The sequence below is a fragment of the Crocuta crocuta genome, unplaced genomic scaffold (genome assembly GCF_008692635.1).
Source record: "Crocuta crocuta isolate KB4526 unplaced genomic scaffold, BGI_CrCroc_1.0 scaffold228, whole genome shotgun sequence".
Taxonomy (NCBI): domain Eukaryota; kingdom Metazoa; phylum Chordata; class Mammalia; order Carnivora; family Hyaenidae; genus Crocuta; species Crocuta crocuta.
In genome coordinates, this window is record NW_027532820.1 from 4198077 (window position 1) to 4209822 (window position 11746).

Here is an 11746-nt window from a genome sequence, read left to right on the forward strand (position 1 = left end):
GAAGTGTAGTCTCTTTATTAAATCCTATTGTTTAGATGATTTTTAGATTTTATGTAAGCTTCTAAGTGTGTCTGATATAAATGAAAGCATGCTGGCTCCACCTCTGTCTTGACCTTCACTCTTTGGTGGACTGATGAGTAATTGAACGGCGATGGTGAAATAATCAGGGAAACAATGAAAAAATCAGAGATCTTGGCCATCGTGACACATCTAAAGATAAAGGTAAACCATATATTGGCATAGATAATCCACTAATTGTGTCCATTCAAATTATCCATGTGGACTGCAACACCGTGGTTGTTTCTAGGAATCATCAATAATGAAGGGGACTAATGTTATTGACATTACCAGGTGTTACTGTCCTGCACTGTTAACTGCAGGGGTCTGTTCAAAAAACATGCCATGAAAATTCTTTTGCTTCCATAATTCTTGAGTCATACTTAGCAAATGATTGTGTGTTAAGTTCTTATGTGGAGGACTGTTGTTATTTTTGTCAGCGAATACCTGGCTAATTGCAGAATAGCACTTAACTCAGTGGCTGATGGAGAGAAAAGATAGAATTCTGCCCAAGAGGGATGATAGGAATCTCCCTAAAATCTAACATTCTAGAAGTGGAAAATGGAGCCCTTCAGTAACGAGTTCAACAAGCCTTCCTTTCTGACTTGGGTTGACGCCACCTTTTTCTGTGTCTCTGTTTATTCCTAGAATGCAGTCCCAACAGTACCTGCAGGAGCGTCGAAAATTGGCAGCTGTCTTCCTGGCATTCATTTTCATCCTGGCAGCCGTGGGCACTGCTGAAGCGGGCAAGAAGGAGAAGCCAGGTAAGCAGTAGGGGTATGAACGCGAGAATGTTCATGGATTATGTCCATCTGATCCAACTTCCTGGGTTTTGCCCTCCCTCCCTCCCTCGCTCTCTTCCTTCCTTCTTTCCAAGTATTTAGAGGAACCTAAGTGACATCACCCCCGTACCGATCTCCTCTCCACCACAAGTCCTAAAATATAGATGATGATTATTAACACAATGATCCTTTTAGTAGCTACTGTGTACAGAACACTGACCAGCAATTAGGTGTTTTACTTATGTTGCCTCTCTCCCTCAAAAAGAGTCCTGCAAGGAATTTTTGTTTTATCTTATCCTAACACGGGGGAAACTGAAGCTCAGAGAAGTATAGCACCTTTTCTATGTCACCTCGAGTGTCATAGAGAGTAGACTATAGGGCTGGGAGTCTGTTCATGTCAGCGATCCACCTCATTTATCTTATGCTATTCCATCTCTACGACATAGAAAGGAACACTGACTAGTAAGGAAATGGCTAATCTGAACACCATTACTTCTAATAGAATGTTTCCTTATTTTTTGTTTCACTGTTTTTTTGACCATCCTTTACAAAAGTGTTTGCTTCTAAAAGGAGATTGTACAGCCCCTAGCACATAGTAAGAGTTCATATTCTATCTCCTTCAGCTTTCCTTTTCCCTTCTCTGGATCATTCATTGGTTCAATCATCTGGCTAACATCTATCAAGTTGCTACTATTTACTGGCCAGTGAAGAAGGAGGTAGAAAGCACGGACCTCACGATTAAGTTGCCCTGGAATGAACTTTGTTACAGGAATTAGAATTTTCCAGATGTTGACTGTTTTTCCCTTCTTCCTTCCAGAAAAGAAAGTGAAGAAGTCTGACTGTGGAGAATGGCAGTGGAGTGTGTGCGTGCCCACCAGCGGGGACTGTGGGCTGGGCACCCGGGAGGGCACCCGGACCGGAGCCGAGTGTAAGCAGACCATGAAGACCCAGAGATGTAAGATCCCCTGCAACTGGAAAAAGCAATTTGGAGGTAAGTCCCACTCCTGTGGTCCTCTTGATTTAATCTTCTGCTCTGAGATAATGCTTGTGTTTTCCCCCCAGATATTTTTTTTTTTTTTTTTGAGGTTGACTACCATGTATCTTAAATAAGTTGACTTTATCAGATGGAAAATAGCCAGACACCTTGCCTCACTCAGGGTTTCTCGAGTTTGGTACTACTACCATTTTGGGCCATGTAAGTGCTAGGGCATGATGGCCAGGGCATGGTGGGTTATTGTTCTGTGCATTAGAGAATACTTAGCAGCATCTCTGGATTCTACCCACCAGTTTCTAGTAGCACACCCCACCTCCACCAACTATGACAAAATGCCTCCAGGTATTGCCCAATGACCCCTGGGGTCAAATAGCCCCAGACTGAGAAACACTGCTGTACCAATCAGGACATAAACTATACCCTTGATCCCTCCTAAGTGTGCATCAATCTGCTTTCCTCTTCTTTTATCTCTCATTCCTTTTTCCTTCCTTCCTCCTTCTCCAGACCACTTTCTGTGACTTTCAGGCCCTCTCTCTTTCCATCTTTCCCCACCATCCACACTGGTTAATAGACTTACTTATCAATTCCAGCAGGACTGTTTATAGCCACTTTTCATAGACTTTTCTCTCACTTGACTATTGCCATGCTCCTGCTGGCCTCATCTGCCTTTCTGGGAAGGAGTCCTTCAACACTTCCAACCTTTTTATTTATTTGTTTGTTTTAGAGAGAGACTATGAGGAGAGGAGTGGAGCAGAAGGAAAGAGAGAGGAGAGAGGAAAGAAAAGAAAGCAGAGAGAGAGAGAGAGAGAGAGAATATGAATGAATATCTTAAGCAGGCTCCAGGCTCAGCACACTGCCAAAGCAGGGCTTGATCCCATGACCCTGAGATCATGACCTGAGCCAAAATCAAGAGTCAGACGCTCAACTGACTGAGCCCCCCAGGCACCCCAACACTTCTAACTTTTAAACCCACTGTTGAACATCCAGATTACCTGTTTCTTCCGCCTTCCAGACTTTCTGTCTCTCTTGGCCATGTTGGTTCACAGTGCCCCAACTGTTCTCACTCTTTGCAGAAATGTATTCTGACCTATAAGCCAGTGAAAAAGGACAATAAGTATACACACTGTATCTTTTTCTTTCTCTGTAACGTTTGGGGTACTTTTTTATGAATGGTGGTAACTTAAGGGCATAGTGAAATTCAGATACATTTGGTCTTAAATATACATGGATCCCCCTAAAGACCCTACAGAAGGTTTTTAAAAGTATGTCTTAAAGAATTTATACCTAGAATTTATAAAGAACTCTCAAAATTAAGAATCCAATTAGAAAGAGGGTAAAATATATGAACAAACATTTTACTATCAGCGAAATATAGGTGGCAAATAAACAACTGAAAAAAGTGTTGAACATCTTTTCTGTGTTAGGAAAGAGGAAATGAAAACCACTGAGATGTCACTGTATACCACACATCCATCAGAATGACTAAAATTACAAATAACACCAAAGGCTAGAGAGAATGTAGAGAAACTAGATCACTCATACCTTGCCAATGGAAATGTAAAATGGTATAGTCACATTTAAAAAAAAGTATGACAGTCTTTTCACAAGACTACACATCTCTTTACTATACAATGCAGGGGTTTCACTTTTGGCCATTTACGCTAGAAGAATGGAAACTTTCGTTGCTATAAAAATCTGTACAAGAATAGTAGATAGCAGCTTTATTTAGAACAGCTAAAATCTGGAAACAACCCAGATTTCCTTCAACTGGTGAGTGGTTAAAGCATAATACATTCCCATCCCACTGTGGAATACTACTCGGCAGTAAAGACAAATGGAATGTTGGAACACACAATTTGGATGGACCTCCAGGAAATTATGCCGAGTGAAGAAAGCCAATCTCAAAAGGTTATATACTGGGCGATTCTATTTACATAACACTCGTTAGTTTATTTATTTGTTTATTTATTTAGAGTGAGAGCAGGGCAGAAGGGAGGACGGGGAGAAAATCTTAAGCGGGCTCCCTGCTCAGTGCACAGCTTGACACTGGGCTTGATCCTACAACCCTGGGATCATGACCTGAGCTGAAATCAAGAGTCGGATGCTCAACCAACTGAGCCACCCAGGCGCCCCTGCATAACATTCTTAACGTGACAAAATTATAGAGATGGAGAATAGATGAGTGATTGCCAGGAGTTAAGGAGTTGAGAAGGGAGGAGGGTGCCTAGGCTCAGGCTATGAAAGGATTCACCTGAAGGACTCCTGTGTTGGAGCTCTTTTGCATGTCAATGGTATTGGTATTCACTCATATCTGTATACACGGCCAAGTCGCATGGAACTAAATGCGTGCACACATGCATATACACAAAAAAGTGTTTGTGCGTGGAGTCGGTAGCACCTGAATAACTTCTGTGGAATGTTCCCTGTTCGTTTCCTGGTTGTGCTAGTGGGCTCTGGTTATGCAAGATCATCACAATTGAGGGAAACGGGGTCAAGGATATAGGGATCTTTGTATACTACTTCTTTCAACTGCATGTGAATCTACAGTCATCCGACTACAGAAAGTTAAAACCAAAAGTGTGCCTATTTCCATGGCACTCCTCGAGGAGCTCAACGATGTCTTTGTGGTCCTATCCTGCCTTTAGCGGAGTGCAAATACCAGTTCCAGGCCTGGGGAGAATGTGACCTGAATACCGCCTTGAAGACCAGAACTGGGAGTCTGAAGCGGGCCCTCCACAATGCCGACTGCCAGAAGACAGTCACCATCTCCAAGCCCTGTGGCAAACTGACTAAGCCCAAACCTCAAGGTAGGTCCCTGTGATTATGCCAGGGTCGCCGTATGCACACACTGATAGACTGGGGCAGGATCCTCAGAGAGGGAAACTCGAATTTTCTACAGGGGGATCTTAGGTGAATTACCTTAATAAAGGGCTTGAAAACACCCTGTATACTGAGCATCACGCCAGTGCTTTTCAGCAGGCAGTTGAGTTCAAATTGGAGTCTTTTGCACAGAAGGGGAGTGGGGGCTGGGTTTGGAACAGGCTCCCGGCACAAATAAACAACATAGCAGAATAGGCCAATTCAGACAGTTGTCATATGGTGAATGTATATTCCAAGCCCTTAACTGGGGCTGCCTCCTGACAAGTATGAACACATTTATGAAGATCATGAGGCAGAAAATTTTAAATCAGATCTCTCTTAGATTATGCAACACAATAGTCTTCATGAAGTCAGCTACTTTGTGGTACATTTTTCCTTTCTCCACTGCATAAATTGATAGGGCCTATATTTCTTTATCCTTCTTTCAGAGCCTTTATATATTTTTTTTTATTTAGAGTTTTACCAACTAGATTTATCATGGAGTTTTTAAATTATGTAGAGCTGTCTTCTTGTTCATTCCCAGAAAGTTACACTCTGCTCTCACACCGGAGAAAGTGAGTGAAAACAAATATCATGGCCGTGGTTACAAATAGAATTCCAGCTGAGGGAAGACAAGGAGGTATTAAACTCTTACTTCAGGGTGTTAGGGCTGAACTGTGCCGCTCCCACTCCAGTTCAAATGTTCAAGTTCTAACCCTCAGTACCTCAGAATGTGACTCTGTTTGGAGACAAGGCCTTTAAAGCGGTAGAGTTAAATGGAGTTGTAGGAGTGGGCCCCAATCCAGTCTGGTATATAGAGAAAGGAGGTTAGGACACAGACATGTCAGAAGGAAAACCATAAGAAGACGTAGGGAAAAGATGGCCATCTACGAGCCAAGGAGATCTATCTCAGAATAAATCAACACTGCTGACAGTTGATCTCAGCCTTCTAGCGTCTGGAACTCTGAGAAAATAAATTTCTCTTGTTGAAGCCACCCACTCTGCGGTATGGGGCATGGCACCCGTCACAAATAAACACAGCGTGTCTCAGGGAACTCTAACATGTCTCCTTGGCCTCTGCCCATATTTGAGCTCTAAATGGACTTGCAGATTCATACTGGCCAGATTAAATATTAGGAGAAACTCAGACAACTGAAGATGGAACCCATAATAAATGAAAATCAGGGGAAAAATAACTCTGGAAATCAGGATTGACTAGCTTGCTGCTGATAGTCAGAAAGGGCTCATTTTACAGGCCTAGCTAGCTTTTTGGTCTCCGATTGCGTTGTCCATGGGCATGGTTCTCCGCAACTGCAGGGTGGCCAGAATCTAGGATTGAGGACGCCCTTTCCAGATCACGGAAATCTGGTTACAGTGGAAGGCATGATGCGGGGCTGGGGTCAGTGTACGAGTGTGGGCGTCAGCTTTACAAGTGTTACCTGCCTGGAGACAAATACACGGATCTAATGAAAAGTAGTGGCCATATCTATCCAGTGAGGCATTTCCAAAACTGGGAGAACTCAGAGATATAGTCTTCAAATTAATGTATTTTTAAGGCAGTCAGAGAGGGGCATCTGGGTGGCTCCGTCAATCAAGCATCCAACTTCAGGTCATGATCTCACAGTTCATGAGTTCGAGCCCTGTGTCAGGCTCTGTGCCTGTTCAGTCTCTGTCTCTGTCTGTCTGTCTGTCTGTCTGTCTCTCTCTCTCTCATCCTCCTCTGTTCGCCCTCTCTGTCTCTCTCTCAAAAATAAGTAAGCATTAAAAAAAAAAGAAGTCAGAGAACCAAAATATTCAGCATAAATAGAGAGTGGGAAGGAAAAGGAATTAAAGAAGTCTCCATGCTGTACCACAGTGGTTCTCAATCTGGGCTGAGCATTAGAATTTTTTATGAGAACGTATACAAATCCCAGTGCCCAGGCATAAACCAGACCAACTAGATCAGCATCAGTAGCTTTTAAAATTAAAATGCTCACTCTCTTTTTTTTTTAAATATTTCTGAGAGAGAGAGAGACAGCGTGAGCAGGGGAGGGTCAGAGAGAGAGGGAGACACAGAATCCGAAGCAGGCTCTAGGCTCTGAGCTAGCTGTCAGCACAGAGCCCCACGCAGGGCTTGAACCCACGAACCGTGAGATCGTGACCTGAGCCAAAGTCGGATGCTTAAGATGCTTAACCGACTGAGCCACCCAGGCACCCCCTAAAATTAAAATGCTCTCTAAAAGATTTCATTTTAAGTGCCAACCCAGAAATATATTTACCAGTATGAAATTCATAGAGACAACACCCACTCACGCATGTACACACATGTACACAATCTATTCTTGTTCTTTCCTATGGGTGAGAGAAACTACAGTTTAATGAATAGGGAAGAGAAAAATGAGAGAGGGATTAGGTGGTGGGTGGTGGTGAGGGGCTGGGTTGATACGGAAAATGTTGAAAAGTTTGGAATAAATAGGACAGAGTGGGGCCATGATTCAGAAAGACGCTTGGGAATATTTGGTAATAAGCTGGGAGAGGACTTCTTTTGACTGGTGGATAGTTGGCTTTTCAAGTTTTACAGTTTTTCTCATCTAGTAATATGTAATGAAGGTTAAAAGTTTGGCTCAGGCTTCCACCTTGAAAAATGGTGGTAAAAAATATTTCAAGTGGGTAAACATTATTTAATTTGTTTATAATGCAGAAATTAAGGTATATAATTCATTGAAAATGGGATTAGCCTGAGTACATTCTATATTTCACAGTACTATGTAAAGCCCAACACTGCTGTGCAAAGTCACTGATGTGACTCCCAAATGGAAGAATGCACTTTCTAGAACATGATTTCTTCTTCTTCTAATTTTAATTCCAGTTCCGTTACCATGTTCTGTTAGTTTCAGGTGTACAGTATAGTGATTCAACACTTCTATACATTACCCAATGCTTGTCACAGTAAGCGTGCTCCTTAATTCTCATCACCTATGTCATGTTCCCCACCCACTCCCCCACCTTCCTCTCTGGTAACCACCAGTTCCCTACAGTTAAGAGTGGTTTTTGGTTTGTCTCTTCTGTTTGTTTGTTTTCTTCCTTAAATTCCACATGAATGAAATCATATGGCATTTGTCTCTCTCTGACTGACTTTGCTTAGCATAATAGTCTCTAGCTCCATCTTCCAAATGGGAAGATTCCATTCTTTTTATGGCTGAATAATACTCCAATGTATGTATTTACCACCTCTTGTTTATCCATTCCTTTGCTGATGGACATTTGGGCTGCTTTCATATCTTGGCTATTGTCAATAATGCTGCAATAAACATAGATGCAGCAATAAACGTATCCCTTTAAATTAGTGTTCTTGTGCTCTGGGTAAATACCCAGTAGTGTGATTACTGGATCATAGGGTAATTGTGTTTTTAATTTTTTGAGGCATCTCTGTACTGTTTTCCACAGTGGCTGCATCAGTTTGCATTCCCACCAACAGTGCCAAGTGTTCCTTGTTCCCCACGTCATCGCCAACACTTGTGGTTTCTTGTGTTGTTAATTTTAGCCATTCTGACAGGTGTGAGGTGATGATGACTCATTGTGGTTTGGATTTGCATTTCACCAAAGATGAGTGATGTTGAGCATCTTTTCATGTGTCTGTTGGCCATTTGTATGTCTTCTTTGGAGGCGTGTCTGTTCATGTGTTCTGCCCAATTTTTAATTGGATTATTTGTTTTTTGGGTGTTGAGGTGTGTAAGTTCCTTATATATTTTGGATACTAACCCTTTATTGGATATGTCATTTACAAATATCTTCTGCCATTCAGTGGGTTGTCTTTTAGTTTTGTTGACTATTTCCTTTGCTCTGCAGAAGCTTTTCATTTTTATGTAGTCCCAGTAGTTTATTTTTGCTTTTGTTTTCCTTGCCTCAAGAGACATATCTAGAAAAATATTACAGCCGATGTCAGAGAAGTTACTGTCTGTGCTCTCTAGAACATTATTTCTTAAACTGTTCTGGCACACATCTACCAAAGTATAACTTTCAGGAGGACAGGGACCTGACCTGCTTTGTTCTCTACTGTATCCCTTTTGCCTAGAACAGGAGTAGGCAGCTGCAGTCTTTAAGTTATTTAAGTAATATTTTCATAAAGTTATACAATTATAAATTATTTTCTTTCTTGAGGAAAGAATAACTCATCAGGCTGCCTGCTATTTTAACTCAGGACATGAACAGGAAAGAGGGAGATAGATGACCCACTAATTTTGAGTCAGGTGCTATGATAGGCACTTCTCATTTCAGCTTCAAAGCAATTCTGTGCAGTGCATTGTATTTATCCTACTTTAGATCTGAGAAAGCACATGCTCAGAGAGGTTAAGCCACTTGCCTAATGTTTCACAGCTTGTAAGTGGTGATTCAAATTGAAAGTCAGACTGACACCAAAGGCCCATTGCCTTTTCAAGTGCACCATGCTTCCCCTGGGTATTAGAAATTCATGAAACTTTGACCATGTCAGATAAATCCCGATGTCTAGAATCATCATCTTGTCTGTCATCTGATGTAACCCTGACAGAATAAGTGAGGACAGAGAACACCAGTGATTCTTCTAAATCCATCCTGTTGTTAAGGAATAGAATCAGCTCCAGGTTTCCTTCTTTTCTAATGCCATTTTCTTCCTTTTTAACCCAGTCACTGAGCTCGTAGCCAGAAAGTACCCTTTTCCACCCCCAACATTATCCTCATCAAACACATCATCAGGTTCTGGTCTTTTATCTGCTTTTTTTTAAATTTATTTTTTAACATTTATTTATTTTTTGAGGGACAGAGTGCAAGCGGGGGAGGTACTCTGGGCTCTGAGCTGTCACCACAAAGCCCAATGCGGGGCTTGAACCCACGAACCATGAGATCATGACCTGAACCAAAGTCGGACGCTTAACCGACTGAGCCACCCAGGGGGGCCCCTGTCTGCTTTTTTAAAAAAAATCTGTTTTATAAAACACTTTGGTTTGATTTCTGTCCTCTTTTGTTTTGGAAAATGGTAGTGGCTTAATATGCAAACCACATGACTTTCAGTGTGGAAAATATGCTCTTTAAATTTCAGAGTGGAACATAAAGATACTGGTAAGTCTGTGACTACCAAGCATTAAATCGAGGAAAGACTGGAGGGTATTGTTGTGACTTGATTCCTAATAAGGCCAAAAATGTAGAAGACTTGGTGGGGAGAGAGGGCCCTTAACATTGAGAAGTGGTACCTGAACTCTAGGAAATTACTTACTATCCCACTTGCTTTGGTTAAAAATTGCCTTAAAATTCACCACACTCCTGTCTATTGGAGAGAAGTGGTTCATCTTTTTGCCATGTCAACATCATACAAACTCCACACTCTAGCCTTGGTACAATTTCAATGATACTAGATATCAAGTTGGAAACTCATACCTAAAGATTCTCTTGTGTTGGAATGCCACTTAATCCGAGGAGAGGTTTCAGTCATCCACTTCTGTATTTTATACCCAGAAGGAGAGAGAATATTGATATTCTTAGGTAGACATAAGAATTGAAAGGTACAAGACTAGAATATAGCTTTCTTGGGGATGGGGACAGAATTGCTCTGGGGAGGTCACTGATTGAAAGATTAAAACTGGAATTTTCTGAATTGCTACCATGGGGGACATTGGTGAGCAACTGTGTTGGGCACTTGAGATTTTAATTTCTTGGGAAAAGAGATTGAGAGTATTAATTACAGTTACTAACTTAAGAAACCCTGTATCTGTCAGGGTTTTTAGCTGCAGCAAGATCTCTACTCTAGCTAATTAAGCAGAAAGGGGGTTATTCAAGGGTATTCTGTAGCTCACAGAATCTCCAGATGGGCCAGAGGACTTGAGTTAGATCTAGTAATATTGCAGCAGAAGGCAACAGATCTAAGAGAAAGGTCTAATCATGCCAAACGTGACTGATGTAGCAGAAACCCTGCTGCTAAAATTACCCGCAGCTCGGCACATATGCTAAGAATTGAACACTGGAAACGCCACCATACCTGTGCCCTCGAAATTAGGTACTTCTGCCTCCTTTCTTGCCAAAATACCCAGTCTCCCCAAATTTGGCCCTTTTTTCTGGTTGCTGACCTCAACCTCTAAGACCCAAACTGTGCCTGCTTGATGAAGCTAGGTCACATATAAAATCCTGCTGCAAGGGACTCTGGGAAATATGTCTTTAATTTTGAAAACTCTGCCTATAACTGTGAGAAGAGCAGCTGAAGATGACTTGAGTTGGTATTTGGTGAGCAGTCAGCCAGGGAATGTGCAGGAAGGTTGGAATGTGTTGAAGTACACGACCGGACCTAACCCTTACTCCTTTTGATGACATTCCTTGGAGAAGAAGTTGCCAAGACTATCTGCTATTGGTACAGTTACCCCACTGTAGAGAGAGTTGGGTCTCTCCTTGTTGGGACCACCAGTTGGTTTTTTTGTCACGTCATTACACTCTTTTCAGTTTGAAAAAAATCTGTGGGGATGACTGAGCTGTGGACAAGTAAAGAAAAGTAGGACCCATGGCCAGTCTGTGCTGACAGCGCTGCATATGTGATCAGAGCGCAGAACCCTTCAGAGGGAAAATAACCAGTCTCAAAGCCATAGTGTTTCTCAGTAGTCCCCTTGGAGGGTAGGCTTACTATAGAATTAGAAGATGGCCGCCTGTGAGAGAGCTATGGCCCTACAGTCATACCCGTCTGTGTGAGCAGGTGCAGCCCAGGGAGTAACCTTCTGGAGTGCAGAGTCTAAGCTGAGGCTGAGCAGGGGCTTGCACAGAAGGCTTTCATACAAGCTGAGATTTTCCTAGGGACTGCAGCTGATGTGGCCTGGTGATTATCTTAGAACATTCTGGAATCTGGACTTACTGCTGAAATGGAAATTATTAGTTGTTACTACGTAAGCAAGATACATGAATAAGGGATACTGTGGGGTACCTGGGTGGCTTAGCTGGTTAAGCATTCGACTGTTGATTTTGGTCATGATCTCGTGGTTTGTGGGATCGAGCCCAATGTCGGGATCCAAGCCCTGCTTGGGATTCTCTGTCTCTCAAAAAAAAAAAAAAAAAAAAAAAA

At 42.1% G+C, this 11746-nt stretch overlaps 1 protein-coding gene across 1 annotated transcript in view; it reads left to right on the forward strand.

Moving 5' to 3' along the window:
- Window positions 1–706: 706 nt before the first annotated feature.
- The window catches only part of PTN (pleiotrophin), a 25962-nt gene continuing 14922 nt past the window's right edge, over window positions 707–11746 (forward strand). The window contains exons 1-3 of the mRNA XM_077781037.1: window positions 707–821; window positions 1657–1830; window positions 4479–4640. Coding sequence (XP_077637163.1) covers window positions 707–821; window positions 1657–1830; window positions 4479–4640 — 451 coding nt within the window. The remainder of the gene's footprint in view (window positions 822–1656; window positions 1831–4478; window positions 4641–11746) is intronic.